At 43.9% G+C, this 15,901-nt stretch overlaps 3 protein-coding genes across 3 annotated transcripts; 1 reads left to right on the top strand and 2 right to left on the bottom strand.

The window, feature by feature from the left end:
• Positions 1-25: 25 nt before the first annotated feature.
• Positions 26-5,079, bottom strand: LOC124476527. Its single transcript, XM_047033720.1, has 5 exons — positions 5,067-5,079; positions 4,285-4,808; positions 3,817-3,889; positions 897-2,117; positions 26-671 (listed from the first exon to the last, which is right to left on the bottom strand). The coding sequence occupies exons 1-5, from the start codon at positions 5,077-5,079 to the stop codon at positions 262-264; spliced, it is 2,241 nt and encodes a 746-aa protein (XP_046889676.1). The 3' UTR covers positions 26-261.
• A 97-nt stretch (positions 5,080-5,176) lies between these two features.
• Positions 5,177-10,892, bottom strand: tmem116 (transmembrane protein 116). The gene is made up of 11 exons (XM_047037986.1): positions 10,581-10,892; positions 10,414-10,460; positions 10,249-10,312; positions 9,979-10,107; positions 9,209-9,313; positions 9,011-9,060; positions 8,790-8,873; positions 8,424-8,565; positions 8,114-8,258; positions 7,931-8,010; positions 5,177-6,505 (listed from the first exon to the last, which is right to left on the bottom strand). The coding sequence occupies exons 1-11, from the start codon at positions 10,647-10,649 to the stop codon at positions 6,338-6,340; spliced, it is 1,083 nt and encodes a 360-aa protein (XP_046893942.1). The 5' UTR covers positions 10,650-10,892; the 3' UTR covers positions 5,177-6,337.
• Positions 10,893-11,740: 848 nt separating this feature from the next.
• On the top strand, positions 11,741-15,479 carry zgc:153896 (uncharacterized protein LOC569930 homolog). The gene is made up of 4 exons (XM_047034522.1): positions 11,741-11,987; positions 12,580-13,349; positions 13,560-13,779; positions 14,031-15,479. The coding sequence occupies exons 1-4, from the start codon at positions 11,747-11,749 to the stop codon at positions 14,105-14,107; spliced, it is 1,308 nt and encodes a 435-aa protein (XP_046890478.1). The 5' UTR covers positions 11,741-11,746; the 3' UTR covers positions 14,108-15,479.
• The last annotated feature ends 422 nt before the right edge of the window (positions 15,480-15,901 follow it).

Below are 15,901 nucleotides of genomic sequence, written 5' to 3'. Positions count from 1 at the left end.
TTTATATTAACCTCTCCAACACAAATTGGATCCATAATATTTTAATTCCACCAAACCAGTACAGTTAATCACACAATATAATATTATAATTAATATAACTTTAAATCTAATCACAGAAACAGCACTGAAAACGACAGCAATTCTATTGTTAAGACTTTACATTCAACATATATGACTATTTGTTAAACTATATGTTTAAAAACTTGTGATAAAAAAAAAAATCCTTGCTACAGTCCAAACGACTCAGCTCTGGAATGAGACCTAGGTCAGAGGGAAGTAGAACGGCTTTCTGTAGCAAAGAGCCGGGAGGGGTTTACAGCAGCTCTGGTCACTCCAGCTGTAGTCATCCAGCTTCATGGCAGCACACTGGCCCTCCGTTGGGTGCCCTGGCTCATTGGCGGCCCAGCGAGTGACATCCAAGGCAGCCTGATTGTACCAGTACCACCCCCCAGTCAGGGAGCTGCGGCGCAGGCCTATCCACACCTCCTTCTTCATGTTCCCCACAGCTTTCTGTTTCTCCACCTCCTCGGTCACATGTTGCAGGAAGTCATTAGTGCTGAAGCTGATCTGTACCATGCCCCGTTTATAGCAGTATGTCAGTGCCTCAGGCCAGCCAACCTCCTCTTCTCCCACCATCAATACCTCGGGAATCAATACACAGCCCCTCTGATCTGGAGGAGAGAAGGATTATGGGAGAAAAGGACTTATGTTTGTTTACAAGCAACATTACCTCAACATACCGATATAAGAAAACACACAACTATCTTAGTTCTTAAACCATTCAATTTTTAAGCTACATTTGATTCAAACTAAAATCATCTTCAAACAAAACATGCATTGGATATTTAAAATGACATTGGCACATGATGTGACTGTTTAAGTTTATATCACCATACCTGGGTACTTGCTAAGACTTAGAGCTGGACTTCCAAATACAGCTGTCCCTTCACTCCCTAGGTAATAGACTGCAATTTTGGAGGACTTATGCCAAAGCACTGTCACATCACGTCCAGCGTCTAATTCCACCAGCGCCCAGGAGTGGCTGGTGCCTTGCATGGGGTTCCAGTCAGCTGCCAGGGGCTGTGTACCTAAATGCACCCCATCTGTGTTCTCGGTAGGAGCCATCAGGAGAACTCTGTTCTCGGCAGTTGGGAGCGTGTGGAGAAGGAAGCAAGAGGAGAAGTCTTGGAGAGGGATGAGGTTAAGGAGCATGTTGGATATCATGAGGGTGAGGGAGATGGGATTGGTGGAATCGATTTCCAACAGAGAGGAAAATTGGTCGCCTGCTTGTCCATCGGGGAGACCCTCGTCCTCGTCCGTTGATACCAAGAGGAAGGTTTCGTTCTCTGTGTTGTTTCCCATGAAGGCGGACATGAGGAAACTCGAGCCCCAGTTCTGGGTAAGGGGGAGGTAGGTGACCAGCATGCTGCAGCTGCAGTCACTGAAGAAAGCACAAGGGTGGCTGAGGAGGACAGCCACGGGATGGTCAGCAGATACCCTCAACCCTGGCTGGGAGATGTTAACCCACAGTTGAAGAAGCTGATACGGTCTGAGTGTAACAGATGTCTTGTTCTCACCCTTCTCCGAAATGGTTACCTCGTTCGTGTTTTGAGTATTGACGACAAGGAGTCGGAAAACCACTTCTTCCACGCGCGTCATATTTAGGTGTCTTCCGTTTGGTGTGCTCGGAGCTGAGCCTGTTGTACCTGGTCCCCAAGGTGCCTGGTGCCACATTGCAGGTATGTGGTACTCTGTCCCAAGCCCTTGTGTTGGTGGAATGGGTGTGGTCTGGATGCTTTGTGCTCGTCGACTGACGGCTTGGACCGTGATGTTGCCATCGCTGGTCACATGCAGCACTTTACCGGAGATGTTTGACCTGTCAAGCTCCGTCAGGTTCTGCTGATTCGTGACTGAGATGTTCACCACCACCATTTGACCTTGGTTCACCCATACGGTCTCGATCTGGTTGACATCCTCCATGACAATATTGACTCTATAGTTGCCATCCATGGCTGTGATCTGGACTTGGTTCAAAGGTTTCCATGGATGGTAGTAAGCAATGTTCTCGGGGAAGGCCAGGACGAAGTCTGTCCCATAACTATTCAGAGAAGACATGGCTGTGGATTTCAGAGAGGGGTGAGAATTAAACATACTCATTCAATTTGGTTAGATCATTCATTTGAGATCTGAATGGAAATAGGGTTTGGAACAGTAAACGTGTGCAGAACAATCTAGTGATCATCACTAGAGGGCGACAGATACCGCCTGCATCATGGTCTCCGTCATGTACACTTCATGTGGCACAATACTAGACTTGAGGGCATAGTCACATGGTTCCTACATGCATCTGTTTAAACAACTGATTGATGGTAGGATATTAGATATCACTAAGGAAAGTGATCTAGGTGTTCTCTTTGTCCATACCTGGGTGAAAAGGTGTGAGGGTTAGCAGAATAACTGGTAAGATTCCCATGATTGTAAAAGGACACCACTGCCAAGCACAGCAAACAGTGTACCTCAGGTGGGCCCACTTCACTTTCCCCTGCAGGTGTGTGTGTGTGTGGGGGGGGGGGGGTAACATAATAATAAGTTGTATGACTAGAATGAACAATGTAGCTTGGCAAAATATCTTCACACACTCATATGCTGTCACATAATAATGAACACAATAAAACAGAACTGTGGTTTTGTTACAAGTTCACATGACAGCAAACCAGCCCTGTCACCTAATACCTCAGCAGTTTGCCTTGTCAGTTTGTTGCCTTTGTAGACAAAGGCAAGTTTACATATTCATTCAAATAGCCACATTCAAATACCCATATTGACCTTGTGCACAGCAAACATTGAAAACAGATACAGTTTAGTTTACAGTTTGTTGTTGTTTGGGTAATCTGGCTGACAAAGGCTGGTATGTGGTGTCAATTGATACTTCAAAACTAATGTGACAGAAGGGACAATGATGATGAAGTTGGATTAAAAGCTAGTTAGCGGTAGGCTTAGCGATTCAGAAACACAAGGGTGTTCAGGAATGTTGCTGGACAGAAATTAGCTTATGAGAGTAACATGCATCAGTGTGTTTGTAAATGCATGCTGTGTGTATCACAAATATGCTACATGGCCTACAAATGAAATTTGCAATCAGCAAACAAATACCAAAACCTGATGTCTGGTTTTACAATAATGTGTACAAAAACTATAATAATTTGTGGACAAAAGCTTCTCAAGATACAATATGTCTTCTGAATTTGTTTGTGTTGTATAGTGCAATTATCATACCTTCCTCTCTACATTTTGAGTTCAGCGGTCAAACACATTACCAGTGAGCGCAGGTAAAGTGTTGACTGCATTTGTTTACCAAACTTTGAGACAAATGTAGCCACTACTTCCAGCTCACAATACTTTGCACAGCTCTCAAACTTCTGTGAACCAAGTCGATTAGTGGTATTATACTTAACGAACACATAAAAAATGCACACGCAAAAACGTCTGACTAACATTAAGCATGTGGAGAGGCAGTGGTGAATGTGAAGCAGTCTGGTTAATACAGATACTGCAGGCAATCCCTTGTTTTCTGTAGGCCCTTCTGTAGGTGTGCAGTCTCTGGGATGTGGAGCATGGCAGGTCATCATGTCTAGTCCTAACGGGCGGCCCATACACAGTAGAACCTTTGAACCATCCAGTTGCAAGGCTCATCGTTTCTACAAACATGTGGTACACCTCTATCCCTATGTACTTCAGGTACAGAATAGGACTTGATAAACACTTTATAGCAACAGAGCCAGACTGAATTGTTTAGTTGTTGATGAAGACACTTACCTGAGAGTAGAGACCCTTTCTTCACCAGCAGCTCCTGATCAGCTGTGTGAAGAGGTGTCAGACTGCTCTTGTCCTTGGGACATGTGAAAAACACATTTGCCAGTCAAACTCTTGGTATTTGACTTGTCTTTGCATGGCCTACAGAGACTGGAGGTGAATGTGTAGGTGGGAATACAAGGTGACTTGGGAAAAGTCAAGGAAGCAATATGATGAACACTTCAGTATTGTCTGCTGGTGTAATTCAATGCAGTACTGTATAAAACAAACTCAAATTTGTTTAGGAATCTTGTCTTGGATTTTTCTTTTTCGATAAAAAGTAGAAACTGAGAATGTTTTCAAAGAATTTATAAAAACACTCTTCATGAAAATCAGCTTGTAATGAAAATAGAGATCCATTTGTCCTGATAACCATTGTTGTGGACTTTAGAGGCCAGTAAAGCCCTCTATTTCAGCAAGCCACTGTTGTACCTGACGGTTTCTCTGCTCGGTCTCCCCGGTGGTTCCACCCTGTGACCTCACATCCTCCCCTAACGTCACAATTTTCTTCCCCGGTGAAAAGGGGCTGCCGTGCGGCGGGTCATTGCCCTCAAATTGCCCTCCCTGGAGTCTTTTAATTTTGCTCTGGCAGCGAACCTCCTTCAGCTTCTTGTAGTAGACTCTGCAGCTGAAGCCCTCCTTCCAGCCCTGCTGGATATGTGTCTGCAGAGAGACCAGACTTGGGTAGTACCACAGGCAGCTGGCACAGCGGTACAGCAGCTCCCCCTGGATCTTCTCCAGCGTCGAGCAGGTTCGCAGGAATCGGAAGTCCAGGTAGTCTGAGGTGGGCTTGGGCTCCACGGACATGCTGCCCCCCTTCCTGGTTGAGTGCCTGAGGTGGGAGGTGACCCCCGCAGGCTTCAGAGGAGGAAAGAAGGGTTCGGGGGCCTTAGCTCCCAGGATGGAGTGCTCAGCTACTCTTGGGGTCTGGGTGAAGAATGGGCCCCACTGGAAACCTGGATGGCAGGGAGAAATAGCTGGTATCCTGACGTCTGTGTTGCGATTGTCGTGTGCTGCATATCGGGGACATTTTAACCTGATCTGATGAAAATTCTCTATCATTCAGCCACCTGTCATTGGGTTGTCTTTCTGTACAGTCCTCAAACATCATGAATGAATGAAAAGGTGCATGACAAGGACAACAAATCCATTTATTAATCGATCAAATTTGAAAGGGTTTATTTGTAAAAAAATAAAAAATAGAAAATGCTCACCCGTCCTGTCCATGAACCTTTCAAAAACCCTGGAATCTCTTAGGAGAGTGTGTGAAGACTTCATCTTGGCACACAATGAAGAAAAACACAATCTTTTTGGGGGAGGTTTAATTTATTGTTATTCATGGTAAATCCAAATGACAGAATTCTAAATGTGATGTCACAATAAAAAAATTAAAAGATTTAAGAATGTTGTAGTAGTTCACACCTTTTGTAAAGATGAGCATTAAATTAGTACTTTACTTCGTTGAAATTAAACCTTATTGAGGTGTCAATAATACAGACTAAAAAGGTTTAATCCACAAGGGTATAAGACATGCATAGCAAAAACACTTATAGTTGCCTTCAACAACCTCTCACATAAGATAAAACTCCACAAGCTGCATAAACCTTTCAAAACATTGTCCGGCAATTGGATAAGAATATTATTTTATAGAAGGGAGATACAGCCCAGCATGAAGCCTTCTGTGCAAAGTTGTCCTATGCTGACTAACACATTCCATCGCATTACCAAGAATTAGTGTGCTGACCTGCAAAAAACATCCCACACTCTACACAGGGCCTGTTCACAATGGCCAGGGTCACATGACTATACAAAGAGTTTGCCTTGTGAATGACGTCCCCTTATTGATTCCAGATCAAATATGACGGTGCCTCTGAGGGTCTTCTGCAAGGTTGGGCAATGTGAAGTGAGTGTTAGGGCGAGGTCTAGGGGCCCTCAGTACATGTTTGTTAGGAGCTTTTCCACCCAGTTCTCAAGCTCTTCAACCACACTGCCATAGAGAAAAGTGGGATTTTTGTGAGACAATGTGAAAACATTTTGCGTTCCATTGTGAACCATCAAAACAGCCCAGGCGAGGGAGTTGATGTGACCAGTACAGATGTCTCATTTCCTGTTTCAGTGAAACACTTCCTTGTGTATAAAATCCCCCTGACAGTTCATCTGCTGACTATGGTTGCTCTTTAGAGCCTGGCAGCTGAAAGTCTCTCTCTTATTCAGTTTCTGCACTTCTTCTTCACAACCACAACAACTACTATAACTGTTCACACACACAACAAAGGGGTTTCCCCAAATCGCAAAACAAAACCCCGATTTTCCAAGCCCTGCAACAGAAACACAGCTGGTACAGTTCAGTGTCCTCCTGACGTTGTTATGAACTTCTCGTTCAGTGGTAATCACGACTGTGGTACACCACGGCCCCAGACACTCTTCTACCCACAGGGTAGTCTGGTGTGCTGGCCTCTCTAGTATGCCGAGGCCAGGGACTCCCCTAGCCCATGGTGCGCAGGCCTGTCTGGTAGCCTTTCTTCTGAGACTGGAGAAGTGGCGTCTGGGTATCAACATCCCTCAGTGAGGCCTTGCTAGCTGAACGGAAGGTGCTCTGGGTCCAGCCGTACACCAGTGAGTTGAGGAGGCCCTGGGAGGCTGAGGAGAAGGCCTGAGGGGGAGACAGACGGGGATGGAATCAGCCAGTGAAGGTAGAGCAGGGTTACTCCTTCTTCTTGGGACATCTTTTTTTTCTACCTTAATCTTTAACAAGCTAGTCCCAATATCAGCACTGTTTGATGAATAATTACTTTGAATAGGGTTGTTTAGCCAGAACACACTGCCATAACTTTCAAAGGCCAGAAAAGCTGTGCATTACAGTAACAGGTAGGGGAATAGTTAGGCCAAACGCCTCCTGTAGACCATTGCGTGATCAGGATTCAGTGGCGTAACTATAGGGAGTGCAAGGAGTGCAGCTGCACTAGGGCCCGTGGCAAAAGGGGGCCCGTCCTCGATCTCACAGTAAAAGTGAGACAACCTGACCGGGCCCCTTAAGGCAATCTGACCAGGCCCCTTGCACCGCTGTTATACCGCAAGTTGAGGATCACATATGATCCACTCTTATCAATTCGCAAACATTTCTCAATTATGGTGTCAGTTATTCATAATTATGAGCTATCACTTGCCCAATAAACATTTTAAAAACAGTCAGTGTTAACAACAGCAAATAATTAATTTTTCCTCATTTGCCTTTTGCTGAATGAAACAAATGTCGTTTTTATTAAGTAATATTGCCCTCGAAAAATAGCAAGGATGTCTGGGTAATATTGTTGTCAAAGATTCCCGCCCACCCACACACGATTGTTCCCATCCAGTTGTTGGAATACCACAGACAGTTGTTGGGATACTACAGTTGTGTTGCATTAGCGTTTTGAAGCGAATTAGGCTACCCCATGCCATACCCTTTAACATAAAAGTGGCTCCAGAAAGCGGCAGGAACGAAAAGAGCAAGATGTAAGGGTGGCAAAGCTGTCAAAACTATCCTCATTTGGATTGTGGCGAAGCGTGTTGAAGAGGACGCTACGTCTGACCCCCAGCCCGGCAACAGCAATGAGTGTGAAACTCAGCCACCAGGGTAGGCTAATAATTACATAACATTTACTGTCTGGTGTATGCAGTTGACATGGCTATTAAACGTCATAAAAATGCACATATAGGCCTAGGCTACCAGGCAGCGGCCAGGTTAGATATAGTAAACTATGTGCAGGATGTAGTCGGAAAATAGCTCACGACTGACTGTTCCATTATGCTCATTCTGTGTTGTAGCAAGCATAATCTAGAGCCAGAGACTCGCGAGTCAGAGCCGTTCACTTTTGAAAACCGTAATCTATCTTCACATAGAAGGAGCAGTCGTTACCCTTAATTGTACATCATGAGTAGCCTAAATTTCCTTGCGCATCGCTAAACTGAAAACTCAATAATTTCGCCTGACGATAGGTCGGTACGGGGCCCGTTGGTGAGATCTGCACTCGGGCCCGCCAAGTCCTTGTTACGCCGCTGTCAGGATTTGTTCATTGGTGATCAGATGGAGTCCTACCTGTAATAAGTAGAGCACCACTCCCACGAGTCCCTCCACTGCGGTGGGCTTGTAGAGCCTGAGAACTGCCAGGAACACAGCTAGGAGACAGAAGCACACAGACATGCTCTCTCTGTCAGAGAGACAATCCTGCGCAGGGCAGCACACAAGCAAGCCATGTTTGTTCAGAGGGTCAGTAGTTACCTGGTCCCCAGCAAAAGAGGAAGACTGAGGGGTAGAGGAGAACACGTCTGTCCACAACACGGAGGGATGCCCACTGGCGGTCCCCTAGGAAACCACTGGAGGTGACGCAACGTCTGTAAATATGGCGGGACTTTCCAATCAGCACCTGGTGGGGAAGAGATGTTTGACTTCACTGGTACATCCATGGATGTGATTGTGTATGATGTGTGTGTGTGTGTGTGTGAACATAAGGTTTGTTTTGACTGATTGGTTGTCATTTTCCATACATGCCTATTCAGCATAGTTTGTATCATCCAAAGATCCAACTCACCACAATCCCCACCCAGGTGAAGAAGAAGGCGAGCAGGAAGACAGCAATGCTGAACAGGTGGACCAGAGTGCAGGCTGTGATCTGGTGCTCCTTTGTGGGATGGGGGGGTGGGTAAAGAGCCCCCGTGTGCATGAGGAGACACCTGGTGAGCAGGGACAGGGATACTAGTCAGATCAATCATTGATCAATCATTGAAAAAGGTTCCATGAAAATGGTTTTATCCAAAAGAAATATTTCGGACTGTGGATGCTGCTGGCTTTGTCTTAAACATTCACCTAGCCCTTTGATATCTTAAATGTGCTTAACGACAACGTTTGTTACCGTTGTACAAGTGCTCTCTGACGCAGTTCGACACTCCAGACTTACTGGTAAGGCTGACTAAAGTTTGCATGGCACTTCTCCATGTTTCCAGTTATCAACACCGGCGTCATCAGGAGAACAGGAAGCACCCTGAGGGAATAGAGAGTCAGGGACAGGCCCGTACCAGAGGCAGGCCCGTACCAGAGGCAGGCCCGTACCAGAGGCAGGCCGTACCAGAGGCAGGGACAGTCTGGGTGCTGATAGGTGCATCATTGCACCGTGCTTACCAGGACATGTAAGCAGCCATCTTGCAGAAGGTGCTCACTTTGCGGGGAAACTGAAACATGACAAGAGAAACTATGAGGTGGAGAGACCCCAGATGGTACCATTCATCTCTTGAATTTAAGGTCATGTTACACAAAGTATTACCACCTGATTTTCTTTTTTGAATATACAACAACTGTGTTTTACAGTTAGGCACCTACCTGAGAAGGACCTCCACTGACACTGCAGTAGAACCTTGTGCTGATGCTACTGTAAAGAGCCCACATGTAGTTCACAGTGTAGCTGAAGGAGGTCATGTACAGCATCTGAAAACAGTCAATAATATGTAACAACAGATTACAGATCATTTACCACACTACAGGATGCACTAGTATTACATTAGATGATTATGTGTCCCCAGGATCTGAGGAGATGTATAGGTAGAACTAAGAGAGCTGTATTGGTAAAATATAGGGCAACACTAGAAAGTCCAGCCTGGAATCACAAATTGTTTCGGTTCCCTAATTAGATTACTGTATGTTGTCAAATATACAGACAAACTATGGAAAGTAGGAACATGACGCAATGCCAAACTGTTGCAATTGACTTCCCCTGATGCGTTTTAATAGAAAATATTCTGTTTGAATAAGGACTGATTTGCTCATAACATTGCCTTGTTTATTTATCCATGGGCCAGTAAACTAGAACCAGGGAAATGGGTCATCCACAGACCAGTGTTGTCCTGCTCTAAACACTGAACAAGTGAAACTGGGCTGAAACTGTCCCTATTGCTCTAGTTCTATTTGGCCTACTTAGGTAGAGACCTGGAAAGTCCAATTGTCTGCCAGCTAATCTTCAGTTATTTCTCCAAGCAATATCATTGAGTTCAATGCTTTTGCAGCGAGCCAAATATTATCAATTCACTTTTGCAATGTTCAAGTTAGGGCTGTTACATTACCAGGTGGTGTAGATTAGCCCACTGAGGTCATACCTGTTCGAAAGTGTGCAGGTTGTAGCAGGTGGTGTGATTATCTCGACCCTGGGAAAACAACACCGCTCCAACCAGCCAGCCCAGTGCCAGCAGCATGTCTGTCACACTCAGGAGAAACAGAGCCTGGATCTGGGAAGGAGACCATCATCTTTAACAAGGATCATTCTAGTCCTCTCTAGTCTAATCTTCAATTCTACAATGTGACATGACAAACATAGAGAGCATTTAATACATGTCATTCCCAAGGCAAAGCCGGTCATATTTACTAACCTCTGGAGTCCGGGTGAGTTTTTTGGAAGATGCATGAAAAACAATGGATCCAGCTCCTAAAATGCTGCATGACATTAAAGGACCTGGTTACTATAACTGTACTATGAGGCTGACGACACAACAGAACTGAAGTGCATAATAACACAGAGAATCCTTCTTCCATACCTCAGAACTGCCATTATCAACTGGATCCACCTGACTGCAGTGTAAACCTGTGGATAGGACAGATGTGTTAGCTGAATCAATTTAAGTGTTTTGCTGTTGTTGTTTTAGTCAGGGGGGGGAGGGGGGGGGGGGGGGGTTCTGACTAAAGTTCTGAAAGTTTTACTCACAACGGTCCAGTCTTCAGATTGTGTTGTGTTTTGCTGAGTGTTGTTTGAGAAGACCCTAAAAGTTGCCATGATTTCCTTTTTGTTGTCAAGGCTTCCAGACAGGAGCAGGAATGCAGGACTGTGGTAGCACTACAGTGACTGTGACATCATGCTGCCCATCCTCTCTGTTCACTGGAGCTCCACCTACGGCTGTCACCCCGCCCACACAGGCACATGAACGTCCTACTGAGATACCACAACATCCCACTGAGTAGATTCTCCATTCACCCTATCTGGAGCAACTGCACCTCAATTGTGACACACAAACACATACACACACACACACACCCCACCCCCTGTTTTAGCACACTATTGTAATTAAGCTATTTTTGTGATGGGTTGCTTAGGGGAAATACTGTAGCATGTGAGTACCTAAAATAGTATGAACCTACTGTACACCTGCCAGTCCTAATAACATGAACATAAGAAAGACTGTCTATTGGAACAGTTTGTGAAACAGTACTACTCTGTAAACTCTGTGAACTGTATCTGACACTGTTATCAAGCTATGTGCAAAACTAGCAGTCTCATTTGTTTATATCTTTTTTTGCTGCTCATCATTACGAAACATCAAGATACAACTTGGTAGTTATTGATCTTGGTTTAGCACAAATGACAACAGTTAACAACGTCTTGAGAAACGACAGACACTCCACTCCTCCCCATTTCCAGTACACACTCCACTTCACTCCTTCCCACTTCCGGAGAACCTCCCGGATGCACCATGACTCGCTGACAGTATCGTGACTTCACCCCGGTATATCACTATGCGTTGTTTTTACACCTTTGTATTTGAATTGATAGTGCCGAACCCAAGGCCATCTGTGACTACACAGAAATACGAAACAAATACCATTTAAATCAAAGCAACTGAATTCTCCCTCTTTGCTTAGTAGGCAAAACCTTATCTGAGAGGTTGTTTCATTTTCTGGCCTGACACAAGCCATTAACAATAAATCTCAGATAACAGTTTATAACATGAGGTCTTGAAACATGCCCAAGGATTTATCCTTGAGAACAATCTTTAAGCTTATCCTTATCCACCCACCAACCACCACGAGTATAAAACCACGCATCTTGTCCAAATGCTTTAGTTGTGAGCTGTACAAGTGACCACAGACATCACAATGAAGTTGGAGCTGTTGGTATGCCTAATGGCAATAATTCTTAGCGTAGACTCAGTACCACTGGTCAAGAAAACAAACAAGAAGTTACTGGTGATCTCTTTTGATGGTTTTAGATGGGACTACGACCAGGATGTGGACACCCCAAACATGGACAAAATGGTGCAGGATGGGGTCAAAGCCAAGTACATCACTCCACCAGCCATCACCATGACCTCTCCTTCTCACTTCACCACCATCACTGGTAAGGAAGCATCAGGAAGCGTCATCACCTGCTCCACACCACACCAGCTGGCTGGGAATCCTATGATATTGTACTATAATGACGGCGTGTATATTAGCTAACATTTGGTTTAAGTGTTTATTCCTTGACAACGCAGCTTTGAACATCTTCAATGTTTAGTTTAAAGGGTTTGTACACTGTAAATAAATGATAACAATAATTTCATTTTTAAATATGACAGACATGGTTCAATGGGGAGGAAAATACTATTCAAACAAGAGTCTTCCTAGGGACAGTGATTCTCCTCAGAGATCAGACCGTTACCTCTGTCTCACTAAATCAACTGTATTACCTTAGTGTTTGAGTAAAGCTTCCGTTTAAAAAAACCTGGCTCACCTCTGCTCTGGTTCAGTATTATATAATCAACTTAATCGTTTGCCTCATGAGACTTTGGTCACCCTCACTGACATGTTACAGTTCATCAACTATCAAGTTAACGGCTTGATCATCAATAACTTCTGAATTCCAGCAACTCCTTGTTGATAACACCTCAGAGAGCTCAGCTGTGGGTGAAATATTTCACACATTCACATCTTCTTGTCTGTCATCTCAGGTAGATGGATAGAGGACCACGGAGTTGTCCACAACATGATGTTCAATACCTCAACGAACCAAAAAGTTCCTCACAAAACCACAATGCAGAGATCTGAGTGGTGGGACAACGGTGTGCTGCCACTTTGGATCACAGCGCAGAACCAAGGTCTGAAAACCGCCTCCTTCTTTTACCCCGGAGGAGGGGCCAATTACAGCGGCCAATCCGTAAACAGAGCTCTGGTGGAAAAGCCCGGTCAACCAGACGACAACGAGACCGAGTGGCAAAGTAACATTGAGACAGTGTTGAGTTGGTTCAGCCAGGAGGACTTTGATTTTGTGACTCTTTACTACGGGGAGCCAGACAGCGTGGGCCACGCTGTGGGCCCCGAGACAGCAGAGAGGAGGGAGATCATCAGGCAGATAGACCGTACCCTAGGCTACCTGAGGGACGCCATCACACGCTGGGGTCTGACAGAACACCTCAATGTGATCATCACCTCAGATCATGGCATGACCACCATTAAAAAAAGACCTGCGGTAGACGAGATCATCCTTAATAAGTACCTCAACTTCTACCAGACGACTTCCTTTGAGCTCCTGGACTACGGAGGGTATGGGATGGTAACACCGAAAGAAGGGAAGCTTCAGGAAGTTTATGATGCTCTCTCCAAGGCACCAAACCTCACGGTTTTCAAGAAAGAGGACATGCCATGGAGTTTTCATCTGGCCAAGAGTGAAAGAATCCCACCCATCATTATCATAGCTGATGAGGGCTTCAACCTAAACTCTGTAAGTGTTTGACCTTTGTCATTAAATCTGTTCAAAACAACATTTAGGCTCAGTCATCTGACAACTCTGCACAAAGTCATGTAGGTCACGATGAAACCATAGCAGTTTCCTGTTTTGGTTGCGAGTGTACAGAAGTACAGTAGTCTCATTAACAGAGTAGGACGTTAGACTCTGTTACGAGCGTAACACGCCATGTTTGATTCCATACAGAGACTCCTCGTCTATGTGAACAAAGGTGATCATGGATTCCACAATGGGCTAATGGACATGAAAATGATTTTTCGAGCCTTTGGACCAGATTTCAAGAAAGGTTACGTGTCCGAGCCCTTCGACAGCATCCACATATACTCCCTAATGTGCAGGCTCCTGCAGGTAGACCCGGCCCCTAACAATGGCTCCTTGGCCTTCACTGAGGGCATGCTGCATAGTGGTGAGCTCACCACACACACACACACACACACACACTGAGATTGGAAAACTTAAGAAATCACTGTTTACAGTATGTTCATACTGATAATACATTTAAAGGCAGGGAACACCAAACTGAACACATCTAATGTGATATCATAAATTACACATACCCCTAGTAATCCTTAAAATATCTTATATATATACCTTTTACCTGACCAATACCTGATGACTACTTATTCCCTAACAAATTACTCATTTTTCTGTTTACAGGTGGAAACAGCAGAACAAGTCAAATGTCTTTAAGTGTCCTGGCATCAGTTATGTTCCTTATTTTAAATGTCACATAGTTTTTCTTTCAGAATGGACTTGAGTCTAGTCTACAATCACCCTTCATAAAACTACACAGACCAGTCTACAGCAAATCACAATCTCACAGTCTGCAGACCAGTCTACAGCATATCACAACCTCACAGTCTGCAGACCAGTCTACAGCATATCACAACCTCACATTCTATCGACCAGTCTACAGCATATCACAACCTCACAGTCTACAGACCAGTCTACAGCATATCCCAACTTCAAAGTCTACAATCAACAACAACCCCCAGCCATAATTAGAATTTTTAAAATGGTGTTTGAATAAAACATTTGACAATTTACCAGTTTTTTTATTTTTATTGCATCAATGTGTCCGTGCATACCTGCATATGTAGTGACCGATAGTTGTTAAATTGCTGCAGATATAACTGAGGCACACAGCCAAGATACACTTTGACATGCTCTTTATTGCTTTACTTCACAATTTCATTGACATCAGGTTTTGCATTTCATCACCTCCCAAAGTTGTCAAAATAGTTGAAATGCCACCGATCACTACGTTTAAGACAGATCCTTTAACAGGTTGGCCCAGATCTGTCAGGTGGGACTGACAGGTGGCAACATGAATCCTACCCTGCATCTTGGCTGCTTCACATAACAGTACTGGAGCACTACTTTGATGATGTGTTCTTCAGTGGCAAGGCAGGGAAGACCAATAAGACACTTGGTAGTTTTAAGTCCCAGCCAGCACTTTTCCTACTTGGAAGTATCAAGCTATTACACTTATACACACCAAGGCACTACAAAAAGTAAAAAATTAAAAAATGAATAATGATTATTTAAAAACAGTAGTTCAAAAATAATATAGACCTCCTGTATTTTTTACCATAATTGTCCTTGAGTGACCAGTAACTGTAAAATAATTTGTTATTTGACATGGGTTTCCTCCTCTGATAGAATAGACCGATTACTGATAAGGGATTGACTACTGATAAGGCATGAACTATTAACTCATAAAAAAATGATCCTCATTATCTTCAAATCTTACCATTTCTGAATGCTGTTCCACTCTTGCAAGAAGTAGTTGAACTACTATTATTAAAAAGGAGCTTTCATGTTAGAATAAACTACAGCATAGGATTGTACAATTATATTTAAAATTCAATTGCAAAAGTCTGTGAACACTTTACCATTTACGTCACAGTATGAAATAAAAAGTTGAATGATTGGCATACATTTGCACTTCAAACATCTGGGACAAAATACTAAATAAATGATTCAAAACCTTTACAAAACAGTCCTTCAAAACAAAATACATTATTCATAAAACAGGAAAGAAACCATCACAGTCTTGTCCAGTGTAACATCGGAACAACCCCTCAAACTATGAGGGCAGGGAGGGAAGAAAACATGATGACCAGAGTACATATCTAAGGTTACGAGAGAACAGAGGTGAAGGTGCAGGAAAGGGATAGATAAGGACCTCAATAGGCCCCACTGGTTCAATGGTTCCTGAGTCTCATAAAAGAATATCTATTTAGATCAAAAGATACATCTAGTTTGCCCTCTCTCTCAATGACATGTGCACCTTAAGTGCACAGATATACATAACAGGACATAGTCGTCCACTACATCCCTGCCATTTCCTCCTGGCACCTGAACTAGTTCCACTAAATTACCCATTTAAAATAAATTAAAATGCCTTACATACTGCAACAATAAAAATAGCGATGAAGACAAAAAAAACATAATAATCGGTGCATTAGCCATCTGTAAATATCCCATTGCATGTAAACCGTAAATGACCAATCAGCAGAGGCTAC

Source organism: Hypomesus transpacificus, chromosome 2 (genome assembly GCF_021917145.1).
Source record: "Hypomesus transpacificus isolate Combined female chromosome 2, fHypTra1, whole genome shotgun sequence".
Lineage (NCBI taxonomy): Eukaryota > Metazoa > Chordata > Actinopteri > Osmeriformes > Osmeridae > Hypomesus > Hypomesus transpacificus.
Note: the sequence above shows the minus strand (reverse complement) of the source record. Positions and strands in the feature narration are given on the sequence as shown.

What these genes read in the sequence shown, in the direction of transcription:
- LOC124476527 (XM_047033720.1), bottom strand. An exon ending in CCGAGCAGAGAAACCGTCAG is followed by an intron (nt 3,890 to 4,284) that starts GTACAACAGTGG and finishes ACATGTCCCAAG; the next exon opens with GACAAGAGCAGTCTGACACC. An exon ending in GAAAGGGTCTCTACTCTCAG is followed by an intron (nt 2,118 to 3,816) that starts GTAAGTGTCTTC and finishes TGAAATCCACAG; the next exon opens with CCATGTCTTCTCTGAATAGT.
- tmem116 (XM_047037986.1), bottom strand. Translation starts at nt 10,649, where the DNA reads ATGGCAACTTTTAGGGTCTTCTCAAACAACACTCAGCAAAACACAACA. An exon ending in AACTCACCCGGACTCCAGAG is followed by an intron (nt 10,108 to 10,248) that starts GTTAGTAAATAT and finishes TCTCCTTCCCAG; the next exon opens with ATCCAGGCTCTGTTTCTCCT. An exon ending in ACCTGCACACTTTCGAACAG is followed by an intron (nt 9,314 to 9,978) that starts GTATGACCTCAG and finishes GACTGTTTTCAG; the next exon opens with ATGCTGTACATGACCTCCTT.
- zgc:153896 (XM_047034522.1), top strand. Translation starts at nt 11,747, where the DNA reads ATGAAGTTGGAGCTGTTGGTATGCCTAATGGCAATAATTCTTAGCGTA. An exon ending in TCACTTCACCACCATCACTG is followed by an intron (nt 11,988 to 12,579) that starts GTAAGGAAGCAT and finishes CTGTCATCTCAG; the next exon opens with GTAGATGGATAGAGGACCAC. An exon ending in TGAGGGCATGCTGCATAGTG is followed by an intron (nt 13,780 to 14,030) that starts GTGAGCTCACCA and finishes TTCTGTTTACAG; the next exon opens with GTGGAAACAGCAGAACAAGT.